The sequence below is a fragment of the Tachypleus tridentatus genome, chromosome 8, assembly GCF_004210375.1.
Source record: "Tachypleus tridentatus isolate NWPU-2018 chromosome 8, ASM421037v1, whole genome shotgun sequence".
Taxonomy (NCBI): domain Eukaryota; kingdom Metazoa; phylum Arthropoda; class Merostomata; order Xiphosura; family Limulidae; genus Tachypleus; species Tachypleus tridentatus.
Genome location: NC_134832.1, coordinates 102,189,763 through 102,216,530, shown reverse-complemented (window position 1 = coordinate 102,216,530; position 26,768 = coordinate 102,189,763). Strand labels below are relative to the sequence as shown.

The following is a 26,768-nucleotide window of genomic DNA, read 5'->3' as shown; positions in this document are numbered from 1 at the left end:
CCCTTCATTATTTAGAGCAGGTGATTATCTAAGCCAACTGGTCTAAACCATCCAAATAAGAATAATAAGGTGAAGCTCATAAAAGGCTTCACTACTAGTATCTTACACAATTCAATAAAGAGGTGACTGTTACAATTTACTCCTTGATCAGCATGGATCTTCCCTGGTGCTACAAGCCATGTTATTGATTATTCAACTAATGCCATGGCAACTATTTTAACTAGCATATCAGACAATGAATATTCTTTAGTCCACTTAATAGTTGATTATTGCTGGTATGTATCAGTTACTATGATCTCTCTGAAGTAGAGGGCTAGCATTATTCTCTGACGGGAAGAACTGAAAACTCATTGACAGAGTTTCCTCTGATGCAGATAGATTTTCTGTGTGTAGCACAGAGCACAGGAAGAACAGTGTTCACACCATAGCTCTACATTCTTACAGGTATATGTTGGGTAAAATCAACCCTGAAAGTTGACTGTAGTAAGAGGCACTCCTTGATGTTCCTGAAATATGTATCATGAAAATCTGAGAAGAATTTGGTTCTTAAGGCTCTCAGGACAATAAGCTTCATCATAAATCAGGAATCAAAACTGTACAAATTGTATCTATGATATAGCACTCACATTTATACTAATTAATTTTAAAAAATGTCAGGGGTTGCATAATTCTATACATGTGACCTAACTGTTTTGCACATTTACACTCACACAGGCATAGCAAACAGCATTTAACAAACACAACTACTGCAAATAGCTCTTTTTTTTTGTCATACACTAACTCTGTTTGGCAGGAATGAGCATGCAACTTCCCAACTCTCTAATATGTTCCACACTAAATGTCACATTTTATAACAACTTGCTCTAGAAATGGCTTCAGTTAGAGTTACTATATCCTTCTTAATCTGCTACTGTCATACTGGGTTACGTTTTACTATGCAAATATTATAGGTTATTAATGTTTTTGTACAATTTAAAATGAACAAGCCTTTTCAGTGAAAAGGATTCCTATTTTAAAATGATTATATGTTTCCAACAACACAAAATGACAACAATCATTTTGTTTTATTGACTACACAACTGTTTAGTGTGGATATTGTTAATTGGTTTGTTTTGTGACTAATGATTGCTTAGTTTTGCATGACAAGCATTAAAAGTAATTATAATAAACAATATATTTATGATAAGTTATGTAACTTGGTAAGAGTCGTTTGTTGTGTTTGCAATCCATTGTAGTTGAGATTTAACTAATATTGATGTTTTCACATTGCTTGAATCTTTGTTATTTTTAAAAGTATCAGTGAATATGGTATTTATATAAGTGGCTCACAAGCACAAGTTAATAAAAGGAAGAGAGAACGAAAGAAGCACAATTCTCTCCGAAAACATGAATTTTAATGTAGACAATGTATAAGTGATTTGCCACATTAGGTGATATTTTAGAGTGACTTTAAGAGTTTAATAGAGATAAGATCAATAATTTGGCTTGTCAAAGGGTATTCTAAAGCAGTTGAATTCACCTGTGTGGACTTTGAAAAGGGAGACGTTTATTTCAGGTTCAAGGTATAACTGAGGTACCCCAGAGGACAGAAGTGAATTATTCACTGATAATATTGAGATAAAATTAGAGAAAAGTTGTTTGTTTTGTCAATTGGAATATGAACTAATTGAATCAGCCTCAGTTGATTTTTGACAGGAGAAAAGAACTTTTTAAGAGTTTCAGATAAAACAGTGATTTCCTTTATGGTAAAGAATGTTTGTACATACATTTGACTTGTTTTTAATATATTATTTTAAAACAAGTGGATTGTGTGCTGTCTATTTATTGTTTGAACTTATGCTAAGAGGTTACAAACACCTACTGCAGAATAACCTCTGCCTACTCATATTTAAACTCTGATATGCTTCATTGAACACTTTTGGGTAGAATGTTGGGTTTTATGTATTTTACATCATAAATATCTGTTTAAAAAACTAAAGATATTAATGATATTTCACAAGCCTCCTTTGTCATTATGTACAGAGTAATCTGTCAAGTCTTAAAAATTTAAGGTGAAAGTCATGTACGAAAAACAAAGTTTAATTGAATTTAAGTTTAACATTATTCATGCTTTAGACTATTTTTTATTTTTGTTTATCAACTAATTTCTTATTCAAGTTATCATGAATTTAAAATTCCAAGATGATTTCACAGTGTTTATTTATAAGATGTGTTTAGTTTGTGATAAAGAATGACATTCATATATATGTTTATGTAAAACCATAAACACAATCTTTATATTGAAATGCGAGTATTTCATTTTACTTTTTTGTATGCAACATTATAAATACATGTGCACTATCTTTTATTCAAACTATTATTTTATTGACTTTGAGTGAGGCAAGTGTAAAGTTGTACTTTTTTTCTTCAATAGCTACTCATTAATAAAAAATGAATGTTATAACTCATCTGACTTTAAAAACTAAATTACCTGGTACAAAAGAGTTTAGATATGTTATGTACAGTTAAAACTAAAAGTTCAATAAACAGACTTTCAAGAAAAAGAAAAAAAGGATTTAGCATAGATATTTACATCACTGAGGAATATTAACTTTAGTCAAAAAAGTTTTGCAAATAATTAAGTGAAAACATATATATATTTTCATAAATAATGTTAACCTTTCTCTAAGTTCAACACAAGCAACTGGTAAAATAAGAGATAGATTTTGGAAGAGTTGTAAAATTAGTTAGCATTCTACATTGTTTCCTGGTGTACTGTTTCAGACAAAAAATCATAAGCTATTCACAAAAACATGCCCAATATTATTTCCTTACAAGAGGAATAATCAGTTTTCTTCATTAGATTAATTAACAATCCAAACAATAACGTCATAAACAGTTTCATACATTACCTTTATTACATTCTAAACATTATTCTAGGTTATACATGAATGCATAGAGACAATAAAATATTTTCCAAGATTCACTATATTCTAAAAAAATATTGCACATTTGAATAAAGAATTTTGATAAACAGTGTTGCTTAATTACTAGAAAAAAAGTGCTATGCACAATGTTTACTGGTAAATAAATTTCTGAAACAAATAGGGCTTTTGAGATGTGAGGGTCTCTGGCAGTTATTATTTCCTTTTAAAAAATAACACGATGGAAACAACCTTGTGGATTATTGTGATGCTATTTGTATAACTTTCAGCATTTACGATTTGCCCGACTATTTAGTAAACTATTATGTTATCACAAAAGATCTAAAAGAATTTATTATTTCAGTAATATATCCTCATTAAATCTTACTGTGTGTGTAAGTGTAGAGTATTTAACTCCTTAAGACTGACTGTATAAGTAAGTGTAAAGAGAATCACTGTATAAAGGAATTATAAGAGCATTAAGTTTAATGGTGTTATCACTTTTGAGAGTAACTGCAAGTGATGAACTTAAAATGGATCTTTTCAGCAGTGACGCTCCCTTGTGCTTCTTCCAGTTTCTGAAATTTCAACTCACACTCGTGTTGCTGTTGTTGTTGGCTGGAGGTACAAATGGATTATTTTGAACTTTTTTCTTTTAGATATAGCATTTGACTTCAATAATTATTACTCCAAAATGTGTAAACAAAATAATTAAGAGTTGCATACAATTTTATGAAGCTATGAATTTCATTTACAAAATAAAAACTGAAAAGAACTGGATCTGAAATGTAGTAGTTTAGTTACATTTAGTAGGTGCCCAGTAAACAAAGTTAACAGTTCCATTTTTACTGTTTTTTTTTAGGAGTAACCTTATGCTGATGCAAAAGTATGTATTAAAAACTTAATGTTGATATAATAATCTAGCTCAGAACTAATTCAAGAAGTTAGTTTTAATTTTAAAAAAATCTCTTTATGATAATGTAGTAATGAGTTGCCACAGATGTGAGTACGGTATCACAATCAACATCATTAACACATATATGATTCATGGTGATTTCCTAACAATTCAACAGTACAATGCTTCCATTTTGAAACAGGTACCTTTATGGATAAGGGACTTATGTCACTTCGTGGTGTTCAGCTTCAACAATATCTAGCAGAAAAAAACAAAAGTTTCTGCAAAATGTAAATTAAGGATTACTATGAAAAGAATAAACTGAAACAAACAGTATAGGAAAAGAAACAAACACAAGAGTAGTTTGAAATACAAAATTCTTTATTCACCAAAAAGAGTGCCAAGATACCCTGAGCTAGTCATGTTCATTTATTGATATTGTCTAGTTGCTGGGATTTAGAAAATTAAGAGCACAGAATGGACAACAAGGAATCAAAAGCCAGAAATAAAGAAACACCAAATTTAGGTATCCAAGTGAAACAAAGAAAGTCAGGTCCCTCCCAAAGTCACAGGTTACATACTTCAACCAATGGTCCATATGAAATCTGAAGTTACCCAAAAACACCTTGTACAAGTTTCTGTATTGCCTGTTTGAATAATTTTTTTCCGTAAAAAGTTAAATATAAAACACATACAAACAAGCTTGATACTTAAGAACATATGTTGTAGCATATGACCTTCATCTGTGTAACTGAATCAGTATGTTTACCACCACGAGACTGTCAGTCAATAAAGATGTGATTAATTACATAATAAAAAATTATGTGAATATTTCTAAATAAATATAAAATTCTATACTGATTATGGAAAGGTGAAACTCACAACTATTTCAATTACTACTTTCATTTTGAAGAAGACAAACTTCAATATTCTATTTGGAGAAAACTAACAAAGCAGAATATTTAGAACAGCAATAGGCTCTGAAATCACATCTCAAGCCTGTCCAGAGCCACAAAGTGAAAGATATGTTTATGAAAGGAACCTTCAAATTAAAATGCTATGAAGCTGTATTTATCTTCTACTACAATTAATAAAACAGTAAACAAGGAATGACAGTTCATAATGACTGAAAGGCTTCTAACCAAAAAAAGATAAAGAAACAGAAGTTATAGCTAGTTAGGTAGACTACACACCTGTAAAATCTCTCGATGCACCTCTTGATTTGGGAGCTAACGTACACATATAGTGAAGGGTCTTTTTAAAGTTTATTAAGACTTAATTTGCTATTATTTGCAGCAGTTTGTTTCAATGGAAAGTACTGCAGTGAAAGTCATTCACTAAGAAAATTATATTGCATTAAAACAGTGCATACATTTAAATTATAAAAGTACTTTGTCTTTGATATTAATGATACTGAAAAATGTTTTACAGACATTTGAAAAAAGCCATTTCTAATTACTTTGTGCAAAAGTATTTAAAAAAATCACCATAATGTGATGTCACTCTTTCTATATTAAGTATGACAATGAAAGAAATGAAAAAATGTCATAGTAGTTGGAAATAGGTCTTTAAGTCTTTTTTTTTTCATTTACCTTACTGATGAGCTTGTTACTTATTTTATGCCTTTCTAAACCAATGCAACATGGGATTCAGAAAACAAGATAAATCCCAAGTAACACTAGTGAAATTAACTACTGACAGAAAATACTTCATACAAAGAAAGGTAAAGATCTCAATTTATAGGATTGTTACAGAAGTTAACTATATTTGTACAGATTACTTGAAAGCTAGAATCAACAAAACTGAAATGAGTTGCTTGCAACCAACCCTGGATTAAGGCATGGTCTTACCATGCTGAAGCCCAGGACTTCACACTGTTTGCATCTGATTGTTAGATGCTAAAATGAGTGAAATTAAGATACTCATGATTCATTTCATCTGAAAACAGTAAAGGTTAAGTAAATGGTATGCTCCAAGTGAAAGACAAACATATATTTCCTTCCAGCTAAAATGTATGAACTTGAAAGTAATTCTTGTTCTGAACTTTATAAGAAACAAACAGTATTTTATTTTCTGAAACTTCAAAAGTAAGAAGTTATAAAAAATTATTCTTACCAAAAGAATTTTTCATGTTGTGTCAAAAACTGAGAGGGTATGTTCCCCCCATGTGAGCAAACCTCTCCCTCATTATTTGATTTTGAAAGTGTTCCTGGGTAACTCGAGTAGTTGTGAACTGGTGGTGGAAAAAATATTTATGACTATAAAAAAAGAATTATATATGGATAGGCCACAAAATCAAAAAAGTGTATTAACAAGTGCGCAAAACCAACTCTTCAAGTGATTAAGTTATGGTATTCTGTTTCTCATTGATAATTTAAAAGAAATTAACACCATTAGTTATCGCTTCTTGTGCCATCTAGCTATCTTAAGTTATCCATAAGATAAATATAAAAGAAATTTACCCTGAAATCAGAGAGGATGTGAATTTGGAGTTTAATGACACAAAACTATAATTGGTATGTTTGTCAAAAACACATTATTTTACGAGAGTAACTGCTGAAAAAAGGATTAAAAAGTAAAAGTTACATTTATAAAAATACAAGTTAAAAAAATTTGAAAGGTTAAAAATTAAATAGTTAGAGACCTATAATATTAAGGAACTAAAGGTATGTTCTATTTGGACATTATCATTTCTAATGTATCAAGAAGACATCACTAATTAAAATGTTTAATTTTTTTTGTTGCTGAATGGCAGAATTACACATAAAATAAACAATAAAGTAAAGTATTGGTATTTATAATAATATACAGAGTATGAAACAGTTGTGCACGTTCAATGTATGACACAATTTTATGAGTTGAAACAAAGAAATGCACAAGAATAAAGAATAAAATCCATACATAAAAAGTTAGATAAAAGGTGTTTATAACAGTCTTTGTAATAAAGCAAAGCTAAGTTGTTGCAAGTTAAAGTAAATGGAAAGTTTTAATAAAAGTATATACAGAAATGTCTTAATATGTGTTCAGAAAGTTATGTGTTTGGTTTTGAATAAACTGCACTCACATTTTTAACTTAGACCTAAGTAAGCCTAGAATAATGTTCACTTTTTAGGAATTTATGTATGGATTAATTGTTTGTGCAAAATACATTGCAAATAAAACGACTAAAATTTAAATCAAACTAATCTTCATGTAATGACATAAACACTGTGTAGCACACTCATTGTATTAAACGTCTGACAAAGCAAAAAATTGGTAAAATGATCCTGAATGGAAAAGACAGTATGAAATCATAACTCCTTTGACAAAGAGCTTTCTATGATACAATATTTGTAGCATTTGATCAAGAAACTTGTGAGAAAAGATCTGTAGAGAAATAAATGCAAGCATATTATTTATATAATCTGCATTTTTTATGTTAGATGGATAAATATTTGAAAATTACTTCATACAAAAAACAAACAAGTATACCAGAATAGTTTAAGACAACTCACAATTTAAATGTAATAAAGGGTTAAATTAATAAAGAAAACTGAAAATCTTTTTCTTGTAAAAAACTTAATGGATTATCAAATGATATTTAAATAAATTGTTAAAATCTATCAACAATTTCACAAAGTTGTCATCAAAATTACTGAACTAAGCACAGTTATAATGTAAAAGATTCAACTAATTTCTAATACAACTGATGATTACCTTTCACTTACCTGTTCAGTGAATGAGTCCTCAAATGAAGGTCGCAGAAATTCTGTATGAGGATACAGTATTTCACCTCGAGGTGGCATGACTCCTGGCCGTGTACATGGATAGACTGAAAGTGGAAACAAAGGGTAAGATCCATATAAGGGGTGGTCTTGATCAGGATGGTTAGGCCTTCCAATGACTGCTGCTGCAGCAACAGAAGAAATGGAATCTTGAGGATGAAGATGTAAGTGTGTATGTGCATGCATGTGGGCATGATTTTGAAAATCAGATGTAATTCCTGCCACCTGAAGCTGAACAAGAGGATCTGTGGTTAAGGCTAAATGTTCACTGTAAAGCCGTTGTGCAGTTACAGGGTCAAGGTTTGGATGCCCAACTTCAGCTAGGTTGGTAGAAATACATAATCTTTCTAGCCGTTCTTGATCTAAAGGAGAGTGGACATTGAATGCAGTACTGTGAAGACCTGCATTGGAAGTACATGGAAGTAAATTTGTCATGCCGGATCTTGAGGTAGCTGCTCCATAATGATGTTGAAATTCCAACAAGTGAGGATGAAATGCATTTGGCTGGAGTTTTGCTTTCATTTCAAGTTCAACTTTTAACTTCTCTTGAAAATCATGGTCTCTCTTTTCTCTCTCTAGCTTCATTTCAAACCTATATATTTAAAGTTTCATTTTATTATTTTATTTATTTCAAAATTTCCTGCAAAGCTACAAAAAATATATGTATCTAACTATCCTTTATTTTGAGCTGACAAATAAGAAGGAAAGTAGCTAGAAAACTGTACTCATTGGTAACTCTTGTATGACTGAATAGTGATCCCAAAGTGCAAAACATATTTTTGTGGTAACAGATTATAGAATATGAACCCTCAGATTCATAGTTCAAGCATGCTAAACAGTATGCTATGCTTGGCCAATTTTTTTAATACACTATATTGTAAGTTACAATTAAACTAACTCTTAAGAAAGAATTCTGTTCTTAAAAGTATGCAATTGTAAGTAGTGTAATTTAAAAAATAATTAAAAAAGAAGCCACATACTCATAAATAGATATTAAAAAAAAATAAAAAGTTTCAACTACATATCTATTAAAATACATTTATATTTTTCAACCATACTCAAATCTTTAAAACAACACTGAAGTTAATATCAGCTTAAAATTGTTGACTAATAAAAAATAAAACAGTTAAACTTGATAACTTATCAAGATGAAGCCCAATAAATCATTTAAAAATTTCAAAAGAAAACTAATAATTCAAGCCATCTGTAATATTTTAAAGAGAAACTAACCTCTCTTGAGCAGTGGTGTTGTATATTCCAGCTGAGATCTGATACTGCAGTGAAGGGTCTATGACTGGTTGTGATATTCCAACTGGAACTGACAAAGTGCTGATGTGTGGTAGCTGCTCTGATACTGAAGTTTGTGGGTATCTAGAGGAGAACGTAGCATTTGGATGAGCAAATTCACTGAGCTGATAAACAGTTGAAGCATCTGAATAGTCTCTTGAAGATGTCCTTTCAAAACATCCAAACTGAAGGGGGTCTGCACTGTTTGAACTTGTTGACATTTTACTTTCTCCACTGTGAATTCTTTCTCTAAACTTCTGCATAATATGGAAAATATATTGGCTCTTTTTTAAAATAAATTCAACATATTCTAAGGACAGAAGTTTTTCACTTAAAAATAAATCTTTGTTTTATGTCACAAGTGTAAAAACATCATATTTCTATTTCAAGGCTAAAAACATGATAATATTTCATCAATTAACTATAACAATAAGCCAACTTGGTTAAATCTTTAGCCTCTTTAGTATTAAAGTTTTGCACTGTTGACACTGAATCAATTTACAGATAACTACCTTCAATCACAGAGGCATTTTGATACCTTCTGGTCACTTCCGACCATTACATTAACCTGCACATATACTGTATACCTTACCTGTGATTACTTTAAGAATGACAAGTCTATAGACATAACTCAATGGAAAGACGTTGGTATTCATTAAAGTTTACACTGCAGTTATGAAGAATTAAAATACTTACTTTGTGGAAACATATATAACTATAATATAATCATGATTACAAAATTACTGGTTGAATAAAAGAATAAAACAATCATTGACCATAGCATGCAAAACAGTTGCTGTGGCATTTATGTCCTTAGACGTAACTTTTATAAAAAGTACAAGTAAACCATAAATATAGTGATGGTGTTACTAGTAATGTATAGTGTATGAAGGATGTTTAAAAAAAAAGAAAGTAGCTAAAAGGTGTTTATAGCAGCTTGTGAAGTTAACTAAAATTAAATTATTATAACGAAAAGAAATTTAAAGTTGGTATGAAGAAACAAATATGAATATGTCAAAACACCTGAATGCATGTTCACAAAACATGTTTTTAACTAAACTGCATATGCTTTTTTAACACTTAAGTCCATAAAGCCTATAACAATTATATTTAGTGTAATGTTCATTTTCTTGGAGATTACTTGCAGGTTAAGTGTCATTGATGTTAAATAATTTGCAAATAAATAAATTAAAAATGAAATCATAGGTACTTCTCATGTGGCTACAATGGCATTGTGTCACTGTATAACATACTCATTTCATTAAAACGTTGACTAAGTAAAAAACAACAACAGGTGAGATGATTTTTAATGAAAAAAAACCAGTATGCAATCTGAAATCCTCAGAAAAAGGGGGATTTCTAATGATACAAAATTTGTAATGTTTGATTGAGAAATCTGAAGAAACATTCTAGAAAGTCAAATGCAAGAGCATTACTTATATATATTCTACAATAATAGCAGAGATAATTTTTATTTCCTGCATTGAAATAAATTCAGTTTTGGAAACTTTTTTAAAAGGATGTAAATTCCCCTAATATAAAATATAGTACATATTAATAAACTGAAAGAAAGATTTATTTTTGAAGACCTTACAGTTAGAATTAGTATCTATAGGGACTTGGCATGTATTAGTTCTTTTTAACTCAGAATAATATATATGGATTATACATCCAACATAGTCATGCAATTAACAGTAATTTTTGATGCAGTACTTCTCTCTCTCACAAGAATAGCTATTCCCATTTGATGCTGACCTCTAAATGTGAATGTTTTTATTATGCATAACACAAGACTTCCACACACCCCAATTGAAAGTGATTGAATCCTTGTCTCTCGTGCAAGTCATCAGGCATCACTTCTCCACCAACAGAAGCATAGTTCACTTACATACTGCATAGGACTCTCCCTAAGCTCTTCTACTGAATTATCACTTCCTCTTTGGCAGTGCCTACACTTGGAAGTTTCTCTTTTGTGTCCTGATTATTGCTTTAGATTGGCTTAGTTATCATAGTGGTTTCAATTTAATATACTCACAAAATTTGATAGCAGCCCAGTGCTTAATGTGCTGATGACCTGTTGGGAGATTTTTTGGCCTTTACATGCATGGAGAATGAATATTAAATAAGTCCACCTTTACCTCCAGAATTTCTCCCACTTCCTTTGGAACATGTGGAACCTGGACAGGCTGATGAGGATTTCGATCATCCATTTCAAACTTCCCAGTTTGTCATGCTTTACCATGCTCTTCCTAAGTAATGTTTGGTCTTCCACAATTTTTCAGATTTTATTTCTCACTTATGTTTTATTTGATCTCTAGTTACAATATCTTAAGGCCCATGCCTTTAATGACTATACTTCATAATCTTATTTGTTTTTTTTCTCTATTCTCTAATATTTGTGTTGATTATGACCAATTTGCCTCTCATTTGAGCAATAGTGTAAGCATGCCTTCTCTGTCATGGACTTTCATTCATTATGCCCTTAATATTATAGGGCTGACTTTCCATTTCTTAACAATCAACTGTTGGGTTTTACCCATTTTTTTTTTTTTTTGAGGGGGTGAGTCCCTAATCCTCCACTTAGTCTCATCCATGCCTAATGTTCCAGCCTCTGTCTTACCCTAGTACCATTTTGCAATACCTTTCCGCTATCCATCTTCTGTTTGTGGTTCTTCACAGAAATCCTATGGAATTTTACAGGGCCACCCTTACCCTTCATGTTGGCTCATTTGATGTCTTTGGCTTTAGCTTTGAAAATGTTATTTATCTATTGTTGGGACCTTTTAGGTCCATAATATCTTTTTTCAAACCCAAGGTAACTTCTTTTTATATCCAGGATTTGTGTACGGGTTTGTTTCTAAGGTGTTTTGTTTTGATATGGACCCAGGGCCCTGTGGAGTCTCGGGTGGCATTTGCCCAACACATATTTACGCTTTCAAAACTGGTTACCCATTTAATTCAGTCAAGCTTAAGTGTGGCATTGAGTTTGGTTTCCTGTCCTTCCCCATTCCCAACCATACCCGTTTCTCCTTCTTGAGGTGTTACAGTTAGTCATTTTTCTTGACAGCATACAATACACCCCCAATAGTTCCAGTGAAAGTCTGGCTGGTTGGGATCTAATTTAGGCCCAACTTGCAGCCCTCAATCATTAGTGGTGTCCCTCCACCACCAGTGTTTTGGTTCTTCAGGGTTTATCTGAGGGAGTTGAAATTCCATTTAATGATCCCACCAATCTTGTTCCTATAACCTGTTGCCTTCCCTTCTAGTCAAGACCTCATAATGTGCCAGCATCTATCAAAATCAGTACAGGACCTCCTCACCCATCAGACTATTGAACCTGTTCCAAATCATTCTTGTATTTGTGTCATTCCTAAGAAGAATGGGATTGGAGGTCTGTACTGATCAGTCCAACTTCAACTGTTTTGTTCACATCACACATTCTACCACAAGATCTTACCTCACTCTTTGGTGCCTTTTTTTTCCAGATCTATAAATGACCAAAACGAATATCTCCAATGCCTAATTGCATATTCACATTCTGATTTGGTCTTGTCCTTATCTTTGATTTATTCATTGAGGGGTGGTGTACCATGTTTTGCTCTACTGTTCGGGCATACTTTTGCTCCTTATTTTATTGTCAGGTGATGAGAGCATTTGCTCTTCATCTTCACATCTTGGGGCTGGATTTCCATTTTTACATAAAGAATTGGCTACTTCTGGCTCATTTTGCACTAGAGTTGGCCAGTCACATTCATTGCTCCTTTTCGAAATTTGAGTGGGCTAGTTGGTCAAACTAGGCTTTAGTCTGCTTGATTTCAAGTTATCAGGCAGCCTTATCATATACCTTCCACCCTTCCAGTTACCACAGGGTTTTTCTCTCATCTGTTCTTCCCATGTTAAGCCATCCCTTCTAGATTTATCAACCTCTTAGATGACCTGCTGTTCCAGATTCAGACATTAATGTGATACTCCATTATTTTACTTTACCTCTGTTCACATATATTTCCTTTTGTTCTTTGTTTCACCTGTATCTTAAGATCTGTTTCCTTCTTTGTATGGTCTGTGGATGTTAGTGGTATGACTTGTCCACCATCAACATTACATACACATTTTAACATTATTCCTTCCTCTTCAGTGTCTGATGTGGGTAACTCCTCCTTTTCTTGCCTATTTCTCTTCCCTCTATTTCTCATTTCTCATCTTCTGGATCAAGATAGATTTTTATGTCCTGTGCATGTCCATCATTGTTATATTACCTGCATGGCTTCCATCTGTGGTTCCCATTTCCATCTCTTCATCTAAAGATCTCTACCCCTGTACCCTCACCAGTTGGGTTTGTTATTTGCTCCAGTTGACTTATTTCTATTTGTGATGTTCCCACCATATTTTGTTCCATGTTACCTCTCATCAAATCTAACACCTATTTCTTTCCCTCACTTCTCACCTTCGTTGGCCTTGGAGGAAGTCCTACAATCAGCCACATGGACCAACCTTCACATGTTCATCTCCAATTATTTACATTATACTGTGGTTTCAGCTTCCTCAGATTTTTGCTTTCCACCTATAGCCGTATTTAAGACTTTAGTAGACTCTGACACATGGTAAGTCCGAATTAATATTTTCTCTTTTTTAAGAGTCCCATGCTTCATACTTTCATTACACAAATCTCGCTCTGTGGCAAGTAGTGCCTGATTGGGTATTTTTTAACATTAAATCTTTATTGTACACAATGTTGACCTAGCTCTTCCATGGCCTTGAAATGAGATGTTTCACAAGATCACTTGTAGATAAATAACATTGTGATATTTTGTTTCACAAATATACCTTTTCCATACCTTAACACCCATGGACTTCATAACTGAATAAATTGGTATCATGTACTTTTTTAAAATAGAACTTTGTGGTCATCCATTGCACTCTTTCCAGTGATAACATTTCTCAAGAATCTCCAATGCATTTCCACCCACTACTCTTCTAGTGAAATATGGAAGTCCTTTCATTGAATCACTTCTAAGGTGCTGCAGTGTTTGACCAAGAAGGCATCCTCCTGAATGGGTGATGCAAATATATGGCTATAATCATTCAGTTGAGGGTAGGGCAGTGGTGTTTTGCTGATGTAGAGGAGGCATGACCTCCAGAGGAATTGAGCCATCACCTTGCTGAATGACATTGCCTCCTGGCACCATTTGCACAAAAATTGGTGTTGAACTGTCAAAAAATGCAGTTCACCCTTTTGAGCAGAAGCCCTCAACTCACCATCAAGTGGATGCCAGTACCTGTGACCTGGTTTTGGATTCAGAGTGAATCAATCAACATAAGACCTCAAATATATTTTGGCTTTCTTTCTTCTTCCCTCAATTTTCTCCATCTGTGTTGTAGATCACAGCAGTGGTACACACAATTGTTCCAGTTCTACCTTTGCTATTCCTTGTTCTCTCTTTTCACATGGATGTTATTGCCATTTGGATGGTTCTGGCCTGTTTCATGGTTGAGAGACTTGATTGCATGTGATAAACATCTGCTCTGTACTGGATGTCATATTCTTGGAACAATAGTTCAGAGGTAGTCATGTGTCACACCCAGGAATTGGTATGGTTTTCAATTTCTTGGTTCTTGTCTTTGAGTTAAAGACGGGATGATCCTCATTCTATCCTTGCATGGATGGCAGTACCCCACTGTTTTGGTCCACTGCAAACTAGCAATTCTACATCATAGGATGCATCCTCGTTTACACACTTTAAAATTGTGAGATTGAATCACTATACTTATTTTGAGTTAGGATCACTTTCCTACCACATTCTCTCCCACTCAGATGTACTCTTCTCTTTTTTCACCATGATATTGCACACGTTCTGCACATTGGTGAAGAGTATTGGTAAGAAGTGATGTGGTTTCCCTATTATGATCTTCAAATCTGACTCTCTCATCTAATCTATGGAAGAATACTTTGGACACTTTTTTCTTTGCTCCAGTCCCTCCTCCTCATCAATGTGAAATTCTAGCTAATCTTGTGTAAGGACAATATCGGAAATTATAATTTTCCTGTAATGAAAATGTATTTTTGGTAGGTACTCCCTCTGTTCACATTTCCCATTCACTTATTTATGCTGCTTTGATCATCTGCAAAACTTTGAAGTGATAGTTCTGTAGAGGTGCATAGAGAGAGTCACATGCATCATGTGAGTGCACAGTGTTCCTACTGGTGGTGAAGTGATGCATGGTGATTTAAATGAGAAACATGTTGGAATCATTTTATTCCAGTTGCAGGGTGTAGAAGGCTTGCATCATCCATAATAAAAAGTTTGCATATAAAGGGCAGCATCAAATGGTAGTAATTAACCTTGTGACAAAAGGAAAGTACCTATCTGAAATACATTTTCAATACAGGAAAATTATAAGTTTTATATCAAAAAAAAGGAAGAAACTTATAATTTATATACAGAGTACTAAAGTTAGTTAATTATTAAAACTAACATTAAAGTTTACAAGTAGATTTATTTTTGGATAAGAGTCACCTATACTTTAGTTAGTGATTTGAAAGATTGCCAGGATACTTTAAGCTTTAATGGAACATTAAAAAATGTTTTTTTTAAACCTTTTACTTTGGTTAATTAACAGGTTTGGTTAAGGTTTTTGAACAACATTGAATTATCCTGACATACATGACAATTTTTGTCTGATTTATTTTTTAGAAAGTATTTAATGAATAAGCAATAAAATAGTTTAATGCAAACTCTGAATATTCTTTTTTTATAAAAAGAAACATATGAACTCCAAAACAATCAATGCTAAATAATTATTAGTACAGTGTAAACCCAGTACCAAAAATGCTTTATGGAGATTCAAGGAGCTTAAGTTTAAGCATCTTCATAATTGCTTTAAAAATCAATGGTTAATTTTCATATATGGTTATACAGTATCCTTTAAGAAAGATATATTCCCTCCATTGAGTCAACAAACAATTTTTGAGTTAATTAAAGTTTATGACAAAACATAAAGAAGAAAACAGTTTTATGTAAATTTATTTCCAAAAGATAAACATGTATGTGTGAAACCAGGATGCACAAACTGTGGAGCACATGGAGTTGGAACTAGTGAGCATATAGCTACACATATAAATTCATGATGTTAGGAAGACCAGTATTTACAAATAAATCAATTAATGAGAAAAATACAATATTCTAATTGTTAATTTTGTACATGAAACATGTAATAAATGTGTTATAGTAGAAAATAAGAACAGAATATTAAGAAATTAGAATAAACTAAACTAAATTGTGATTGAATAGTTATACATATTGCTATGTGTTAATTCTTTACTGTGCTATTATGTAGGGATGATACAAATGTCATTCCTACTACCTCATTTGTATTGTTCATGAAAGATCGATATCAGCCATTCTTACATTTACTCCCATTTTTTGAAAGTTTTTCTTTAATTGTTTGTTTGTTTTCAATGCACTGTTTCAATAGGCACATGAATATTGTGCTTATAATTAAGTTCTAAATACAATGAGATTCCAACTGTAATACCTATTTTTTGATGTATTATTGGTTAGTAATTCTTGTAACACCCTATACTGAAATTTTTTAAAGAAACATCACATATCTGTAAGAAAACTATCTTCAAGGGATAATATTAACCTTATTTACACTAAAATCATGATTTTTAAAAACATTACTACCAGTGATTCATAATACTTATAAAAGTGGATGCTCTATACAAAACTGTCACCTCTGTGAAACATGTTACTGCCATTGTTTTGGTTTTTGAGTTGTCATGTAATAAACAAGTAGCAGAAGAAAGAAGAACAAGAAATTCAATCTTTTTTCCTGTGATATTTACAGACATTCCAAGAACTTGTGACTCAGTCATTCCATATATATTGTTATAAAAGAAACAGTGTATAGTATTGAAGACCTATTGAAGAAATATTTAAAGATATCATTTTGATGAACAAACCAACTATTCCAACATAGACAATGCTACCATCTGCCTCATAAATTACTGTATAGATATCACTACTAATAATAAATATAGTAACAACAATTAGCATGGGAAAATTACATGTACAGTATATACAAACAGGTTAGACTGGAGAATTGTGTTGGCATACCAGTTGTAATAGGAACAAATAAAGGTTAATTCCTAACTGAAAAGTAAATAGAGAGGCTACAAAACTAAACAGTATTGTGTATTTCTCTCTCTTTCATCTTATTTTCCAGTGCAGAACTAACCTCTGATGTAAACAAACAGTTTTGCATAATGAATCAAACATCTTTTTACTCCATGCAGAGGAAAGGTGAAGCTTTTTTTTTTGTGTGTGTGGTTAGTATCTGTTGACCATTCCAAAATACTTCATGTTGCTGTTTACAACAGTTTTAAGCATTCCAATTACATAACTAGGTAGTTGCCCTGACAAACCACTGATTGTTTTGCCTTATTTCATAAGTGTAACTGAGTTAACAGGTGATGCTGATCAGTAATCCCTGAAGTGCTTCATTAATATTTCAGTATCTCCATTTACCTACTTAAACCTATTTATTGTTTTATTTTTGTGTATGTTATTTATGCCACCAGCTAAAGAGGTTTGATTAATTCCACATAAAATATCCATTTAGGGTGTTTACATATCACAAGTGCAACCTCTAAAATTTAATTGTATCAGAAGCATACAAAAATTTAAGTAGCAAGACTCCTCACTTAGTCAGTGTGAAGAGACGGATAAGGTACAGCAAACAAGAAGACCTAATAATGATATTATTGCATTAATAAATATGTGTGACTGTTAACTGGATGGCCAAGATATCACAAGATTTTTTTTTTTATGTTTATCAGTTTGTTAGTGTTAAGTTTTGGATATTAATATACATTTACTAGTTTATTAAAAACATTGATAAATGGGTATTATATATCAGTAAAAAAAGACCAAGTTTCTTTGAATGGCAACTCAAAAGTAAAAAAAAAAATTTGAAGTCATTAACTGAAGGTGATAATGATGAACAACAAATTTTAACTGGAACAAGTACTTTCTTGGTTTTTGTTTCTATAGCTTCTGTCAATAAACTGAACAACAAATCATAAACTAAAATGTGTAAGTATCAAAAGGATTACTGAAAGCTGGTTTCATTAACAGAGCTATTAATACCAAGGGATAATTACACTGTAGTATTTTGTTTGTAGAATTTAACTAATGTCAGCATAAAACCAAGTAAACTTTACAAGGTATTTGTAAACCAAACATCCTAAGCATATGAGTAAAATTACAAGTGAAACAACTGAAAGAGCACAGCAAAGGGCAAATTTTGAAATTTCTTTAGAAGGATCTTATTTAATTTAGAAAAGTATGAAGTCACACAATATAAGTTTATAATTTAATAATATTAAAAACTTGAGAAAGCATGCATGGAGAGAGGTACGGTAGGCCTTTGTATATATCCCTTTATCATGTAACACCAAATAAATAGATGCTGAAATAAAAATGAAATTGATAACACACAACAACACTAGTCCACAATTTGCCAAGCAATTTGATGAAGCCACAGATGTTGCAAATTTAGTTCATAGCTCAACTTCTGGCATTTGTTGATTATGTTACAAAAGTGTATGAGGTGTTTCTGATTTGTCAAGCACTGAAAGGAAAGAAACCATTTTCTCTCTTGTTGATGAGTTTTCATCACAAAAATCTTGTTAGGGTATGCACTGAAGTGAACAGCTGCAACTGTGAGAAACAAAAGTTGGTTTAGAGCCAAAATAAGTGCTTTTTCCTCTTTTACACATTGCATCATACATAAGGAAGCACTAGTTCCATAGACATTGAAGTATAAAGCAAAGAAAATGCTATTAGATACTATTTAAAATCAAGAGCTTTCAAACAGCAGATTGTTTTTTATTCTTAGTGGAGAATGGTATCTACAGATGACACATTTCTGCTGTATCAAGAGGTGCACTGGTTGTCACTCAGGAAAGTATTCAATCACATTGCGTAGCTGAAAGATGAATGGCACATTTTGTTTTTAGACTACAAGGCTTCTAGTTCTGTGCTACTGGGCTGATATTTTCAATAAGCTCAATGACCTTAACCTGATATTGAAAGGTTCGAATAGCAGTATTATGCAGATGAGTGACAAAATGCAAAAACTCATGCATTGGAAAAACATATTTTAGAAAGAAGCATTGAAATATTTGCTAATCTCAGTGAATTCCTGGAAGAAAAGGAGTTAAACCATAGTCTTATTCATGACAGTTCTGTTCAACTCAAAACCTTCAATCTCAATTTACAAATCAATTTCTAGGTTCATTATGGAGAAAACATGACTGGATATGGACTATTTAATGGTAGCATAACTTCTTTTCTGCTAGCAGAAGTTCAAGAAAAGCTCACAGAACTGTATAGTGAATAACCTTTTCAGGCAGAATTCAAGCAAAAATCTCTTGGGAACTGTTGGATGTTAGTTTGCAAAGAGTATTCTGACCTGTCACAAAAACAATGGACATGGTTTTGCCTTTGACATTAACATACCTATGTAATTCAGCATTTAATACTCTGATGGAAATCAAAACAAAACAGTGATCTCATCTGCTTGTAGAAGTAGATTTCCAATTTGCTGTGTCAAGAATTCAGTCAAGAATGGTCCTTATCTTATTCCAGGCTCAAGCTCATCCTATAAACCAGATTGGTGTAAACTGAAAGTGACTACCTTATACAATGTACCATTTTATTATCTATTTTATTTTTATATGGCTTGCAGGAGATGCAATAAAATGCATGTTTAGATAGAGGGCACTATAAAAAAGTTTGTGAATCATTGATATAGAATATGAACTGAATTTCTAATATACAATCAGTAAAAATCACTAAAAATATCCTTTAATTTTTCAATAATCATACTTAAGTATGTCCAAGAGAACTATACTTTACCAACTAAAGTTAATTCAGTACAAAGTAGTAAAAACTGCAAAAATATTTATATAATATAGTTTGATTTATAATTAGCTTCAAACTGATGTTATAGCTAATCACAATTTGAATAATGTGGTAATCAATTGCCTTAAATAAGTAGTATTTTGTACAATCTGAATAAAGATCTAGATTTTATCAATTAATACTCACTACTTTATTAAATCTTTCTTCCTTCACTTTATTTGCAGCTTTTCTCACATGTTCTTCACGTTTTTTGGCTAATTTGGAGTCTGGCACAGGTTTAAAAATGAGATCAGTGCGAGCACAAGTACTGAACTCTGAACCTAGAGTACATCGTCTTAAGAACCTAATTAAAACATTTTACAGTTTAAATTTCAAATATATTATAATGATTTTACAGGATGAAGATTAGCAATATTCATTTTATTGAAAATAATTAGAACACAAGTGATGAAATTTATTTTAAACATCTAATATTACTTTAAAAATCGTTTTAATTTGTAATCAGTTTGAAACTTGCTTGCTACAAAACTTTTCACACTATAAAATTCTACTTAAGATTTTGTAATAATAGAAGTTACAATGGTAAATAGAGAAGGCATTCCAATAAAATCAAATGTGGCAAACAATTATAAAAACTTTTTTGTTTACTTAACTTACATACATAAACGTAGTTGCTCAGTGCTATGTCTGAGTTGATAAAGCTACTAGATTAAATATTGGTCTAAAGAAACATGTTTCCTTATCACTTTACAAACTTGTCTAGAGTAACAGCAACTGTTAGTATGATAGTTCACTTCATATTTAAGAAAAAACTGTTAACAAGTTTTTACATAAGCCATCTATAAGAAATAAATGTTTACATTTTCCTCTCTCACATAATAGCTTCTCTCATTCAGTGCTGCCCTCTATAACTGAATATTTTTTGCTTGTCACTAGCCTTGACACTCTCACCTACCTATGTTCAATGTGGTTCTATTGTGTTATGCAAATGAGCATGAGGCAAACTTCCACCAAAAGGAGTGCAATACACTTTTCTGCTGCAGGTTACTCCATCTATACTATTCAGTCTGACAGTCACTTCAAGATCAGGCAGAAAAAAAAGCATCAGAAGTGTGGAGGGGTGAACAGAGGTAAGCACTCATCAGAAATACATTTTCAGTGTAGGAAAATATTACTTTCTAATATGGCATGTTACCTCTACTCATGCAATAGTTAAAATTCTATACTGAAAAGATGGAGGGACCAGTGCATAAGTTACCTGGATTTAAGTGTCACTTAAATGTGCAGAATGTAGTTGGAGAACATCCATCACTATATACATGTTGGTTGATCTAGTCCAGGAATTGTAATCTCAGAGATGACAAGATGGAGGGTTTCTAATGAAATATAGTAATGGTAGAAAAAACTAAAAAGATGTTCCCCAAGGTCAGAATGATTGTGGCATGTCAGACTGTACTTGATGGATCAACTCCAGTTCAAAACCATGCAGCACTGTTATTTTCTTCCAGTCCATGGTATGAGGAGGATCCCTACCATCTTCAAATCACACCTATAAAATGAAAGGGAGAATGTACCATCCCATCTGTCTAGACAGGACACCAAATCCTCTACCAACACCAATAACTTAAGAATCTGCATCCAAGTGATGGTAGGCAGGGAAGTGTCTATGTGGTAATATGTATATATATTTACATATATGCTCTTGGTATGATAGGCTGTAGAGTGCATATTTTGTGGGTGATTGCCAAAAGTATACCTGTAGCATCCCTACCACAACCCATGGGTGAAACATTTGTGAACAAGAGTAACTTGAGATGAGGAGATGGAAGAGGAACACCCACCACGATATTTACTTTCTCAATGTTTAATAACAATGTGAGAATGAGTAGAATGGAAAGTGGTAGATAGATAATGGAGTACAAGGGGCCCTTGACAAGTCAGTGTTCATTGAAGGGTGAGAATGACCTAAGAATATAAGAGATACTATGGAAACTGACTTCCCCAAAAGAGAAAGAACCTTGCAAGCAATGAGTATAAGAACAGTAAGGGTCTTTATGACTAAAAACTCCTTTGATCATAGATTAGGAGAAGCAGGCTGGGCCTGACTTAGGGAGTAGTTGAAAAAGATCCCTAATTGTACAAGGTATAAAATAATTCAAAGGAATGGCTTACATACCTTGATGATCAAACCTACATGAGCTGCTTCCATCAAAAGAAACTGTGTGTTTGTGTGCTACCAGTTTAAATGGAACCAGTCGTTTATAGACTGATGAAAACGCAAGCACTGGGCATGGAGTAGCTGAGCAAAAACCCTGACTACTTGATAAAATATATAATATTTTGTGGCTAGCCCAGAGGGTAGCATGCAAAACTGGTAAACTCAACCCTTGTGGACAAAGTGAAGGTACCATATGAAAAGCAGAGCAACAGTAATGTAGAGATATGTGTCTAAAACATCTATCTTGGTCATACACAGACCTGGAGTAAAAATCCATCAAAGAATGATAAACAAACTCTGTGGTGAAAGGGAAAGATCTATGAAATGGTTGAGTTGAAACAAATAAACCACCAGATGCTAGTTTTCAGTCTGTTTGAGAACTACCAAAAGCCAGAGTAAAGACCTGTAGAGTTCTGACTGAATCATTCAATAGTGCTTTGAGGAGAAGAATCTTGACAATTTCAGAGAGATGTTGGTAAGTTGTGGGATCCAGAAAGGTGCATGTAAAGGAAACAGGACCTGTTGACAACAGAGGGGTGAGGAAGTAAACAAATATGCACTCAGGCAGTAACTGAAGAACCAATGGACTGAATGTAAACTCTTCCCAGATCCCATTGAGTTAGCAACAAGTGTTTCTGCACTGAGAAATTTTAAGACTCATTGTCAGAGCTCCAAAGAGAAAAATAAGTAAAATATTGAGAAGGTGTGGTATGGGAAATGGAAGTTGGAGCAGGAGCAGGTGAAAAAAAACTTGGAAACCAAAGAAGTAGTAGTGGAACTAACTGTAGGGACTCATGGCTGTCTCTGAAATGAGATCCCTGTGATATCCTTCATACAGTCCATTACGTAATAAAACTTACACATATCTTAAAAATCTACTGTTTTTAGATACCATCATTCATGTTAAGGATGGGAAAATCATTACTGATATTTTAACAATCCACCTACTAAAGGCCTTTGTGTGCACTTCCACTTACCTCATCCACCAGAGGTAAGAAAAGATATGTGGTTGATGGTTATCTCCATAATCTTGATAAAATTTGTAACAGACAAGAAGTATGGAAGAAAGTTAGTGAACAGTTCGATAACTTTTTATGAAAAAAATGTTTTCTGACAGAAATATATACAAAACCTACCAAGTGATTCTGACAGTCATAAATAAAACAGACATGTTTTCCTGAACCATGTATATCAGAAAACCACGTTTAAAGCCCAAATTATTTTGGTGTTACTGCATCTAAGTAATATAAAAATGAATAGAATAATGAAACTTACTCATTAAATTTTACAAAAGCCAGTCATTTCCCTTAAACCCTTAATGAAAATTTTAGAATGTAAAAAGAAACACAAAGAGTAAAGAAAAATCACAAAGTATGGGCCATATGGCTGGTGTCTTGTAAGAATGAAGCAACTTGTAACTTCTGACAAATGTTCTAGCATGTATATAGGAGAAACATGCTAGAATATCTGAACACATTATGAGATCCAAATCCTCAATGCTAATAATGCTATTGCTGCACATTGTGGAATAGAGCATGGGATACTACAAACAAATAGTATCTTATCTAAATGTCACAGTTTTCTAAATGAAAATATTACAGAATCAATTTTATTAGGAAAAATAAACCTTGAATAAAGGAATATGTTTGGCCTCCAGTGTAAAGACAATTATTGCGTTTTTCAAATTTTGATATATTGGTATTTTGATGAAGTTTCTATACACTTTCACAGTGGTTAATTTTTTGTATATATATTGAAATTATAATAAGCATGCATTGATACAATAGGATAGAAGAGTATATATATATATATATGATAGATATCTGTAAAGTTACAGATATAAATACAAAGGTGCATTTCATATGAGTAATGCATCCTATGATTTTAACAGTTCATTAATTGATTTATATATTATTTACCATTCTTGATTTAGATTATTTTAACAATTTTAATTCAACAAAGATTCATTTTATTTTTGATAAGACCTAGGCCTTTCAGACATTAATAATGTTTGATTAACTGATGAAGAAGTTCTAATTCAGTTATAACTGCATTAATGAGCTTACATGTTATCAGTAGTTCTTGAATGAAACTGTAACAGTGATTCTGAGCTAATACAGATACATTCTGGAAATATAAGTCATTATTTTACTTATATTGATATATAAGAAATAACTTAGAAATAACTAATGATAAACTAGTTTGTGTTTAAAAATTTAAGACTAATGGATTTTAATATTGGACTTGTTGGATAAATATTTGTAACTTTATACAGATTTTTCTGTTCAGTTTTCTAATCCTATGTCACAATTGTTGAGAACAAAAATTTCATGTATTTAACTTCATCTACTTAATAGTTCTAGACTGTAGCTCTTAAACCTGAGAACAAATGAAATTACAATGGATACAAAATAGAACTTACCAAGCAATTTGAAATGATAAATACTTAGATATCTATAAGAAATCTTACATGGCAGACTCACTACGATGAGATTCCATCTCCAGCTTTATGTTTTCCAAACTCGATTTGTACATCTGCAAACACCCAACAGAATCACTGTGAATGACTTCTTGTAAAGTATTTTTGGTTTTAGTTTCTTTAACAGGTGGAATTTCTACAGAAACTGTATTTGATGAAACTGTTTTGCATGCTTGGATGGAACCAGGGCTAACAGTTGGCAACAATAATTGCATCCCAGCTGCTGATGAACTTATAGTGAGATCAGAAGAAATGAGAGATGAAGATGATACTATTGCAGCACAGCTCACAGAAACTGGTGCATGCACTTCAGGAGAAATTCTCTCTGACACTTGGTGGTTTAAAGACTTAGAGACAGAATACAAAGTTGGAGAGGCTCGTGCATTTGGTATTGGTTGTTGATCAGTTGAAGATAAAGATGGATATGGATGATTTGGCAGAAACATCTCTGGACCATCAAAGCAAGGAGCAAATAAAGGATTATATGGGTATTTTTGAGGTATGCAAGTTTTTTGACAAGACTGTGAAAAAGATGATAAAGAGACAGATGGGGGTTGTAATTGTGTACTAAAAGGAAGAGGGTTTGGTACTGAAGATGATATTTTCACAGCTGCAGCAACTGGTGAGATGGTAGTTGGAGTCAATGAAGTGGTTCCAGATGATGTAGACACAGTTGATAATGTTGTTGTAGATGTCTGTAATGTGTATGGTATGGACATTGGTTCATTTGTGTTTAATGAAGAGAAACTTGAAGAAAAAAAATGAGGTTTACAATCAGTCATTAGAGAAGCCCTAGATACCTGAACTGACAAAGATGTGATTCCTGATGCTTGTACACTCCTGTGCAAATCTGAAGAAACATGTTGTTGAACTTCTTGGATATTTAGTGGTTCTGTTTTGATATCTTTCAACATCAGGGGAGGAGTCTGAGAATAAGAATCTTGGGTTGAGAACTTTGAATTATCCAAGAAATCATTAATATGTGATAGAGAACTTTGTAAGGGAAAGGCTGTAGTCAGGGGAAAGCCCGATGCAACATCCTGAAGTTTCTCTGGTGATGCACACTGTTTCAGGTCATCTTGAGCTAATACAACATCTGAAATCACTTCTTTTACTTTGATTAGTGGTGACAAAGATGTTGGTAAAAGCACAACAGGAGGTGATAAAGAAGAAAATGCAGTTGTACCAGTGGTGTTACCAATCTGTTGTTGAAGAGCAGAACTTCCACTGGTGACTGAAATTGGTTCAGTCTTTATTTCTGAAGAAAGCGTAATCCATTCTGACACATCACTTGGAGAAGAAATCTTCTTGTTTCTGTTTTGTGTAACATCAAGCATAATTTCAGTGTTATCTTTAACTGCTGATGTTCCTTTCACACTTGGTTAAAAAAAGGAAAGGAAAAATATCATAAACAAAATACTTCTTATTTAAAGTTATCAATAACATTTAACAAATGTAACCTGCATAACTTAATATTAAAATACAGTAGCAATGAAGAATTCTGGTAATACAAATCATGATCTTAATGATTTATTTAAAGTCAAGATTTTTAAGCCAAATTTGTTAAACATCATACATTTGGTGTAGATTAAATCTTTGTATGAATGGCATGTTTTTCACTCCTTTCATTTTGTTATAATTTCAAAAACTGCTAAAACAGAACTTAGATTTACAGTTAAAATTATCATCTTTATTAGTATGAAAAAAGTAAGTAAAAACTGAGTTAGATAAAATGCTTAAATGAATGATATTATATATACAATTTTTATGTTTACAGTATGTTTTCTTTTGATATCTTTTTTTTGAATAATTTCTGGCAGCCACTGCATATGGTTACATACATGAATAATGATAGGAACCAGACTTACAACAATGACTCAAGGCACCACTCAGGGATGAAGAACAATTACCATATATTAACTTAATATGCATATCATAATGTCAATGAAAAGTGTCATTCTTTGCTACAAGTATATATAAAATCTTACATGGTATCATTTCAATCACAAAATGCACAGACCTGATGATATGTGTACATAAGCTCAATATTACCTATAACTGAAACATTTAATAAAAATCTAACTTAAACTGAAGTAATCCAAGTTCTTCAGAAAAATAGAAACAAAAAAATGTTAAAAAATTTTCAGTAAGTTAAAAATGATTACAAAATAAAAATCCTAATATAAATACAACTGCAGTATTACTTTGGAGTAAGTGTTAACTACTTCAGTTATTCTGTAGTCAAGTCATGTGATACAACTATACATTTACTTATCACAAAAACAAAGGTTATT

At 32.3% G+C, this 26,768-nt stretch overlaps 1 protein-coding gene across 6 annotated transcripts in view; it reads right to left on the bottom strand.

Moving 5' to 3' along the window:
* Positions 1-2,873: 2,873 nt before the first annotated feature.
* The window catches only part of LOC143223083 (uncharacterized), a 118,535-nt gene continuing 94,640 nt past the window's right edge, over positions 2,874-26,768 (bottom strand). For 4 of the 6 annotated variants that reach the window (XM_076450511.1, XM_076450510.1, XM_076450514.1 and 1 more), the window contains 6 exons: positions 24,466-25,851; positions 19,964-20,120; positions 8,793-9,106; positions 7,506-8,154; positions 5,914-6,031; positions 2,874-3,521 (listed from right to left, as the gene is read on the bottom strand). In XM_076450511.1, coding sequence (XP_076306626.1) covers positions 5,936-6,031; positions 7,506-8,154; positions 8,793-9,106; positions 19,964-20,120; positions 24,466-25,851 — 2,602 coding nt within the window. In that variant the 3' untranslated portion in view covers positions 2,874-3,521; positions 5,914-5,935. The other 2 variants (XR_013012651.1, XM_076450512.1) reach the window with 2 other exon arrangements.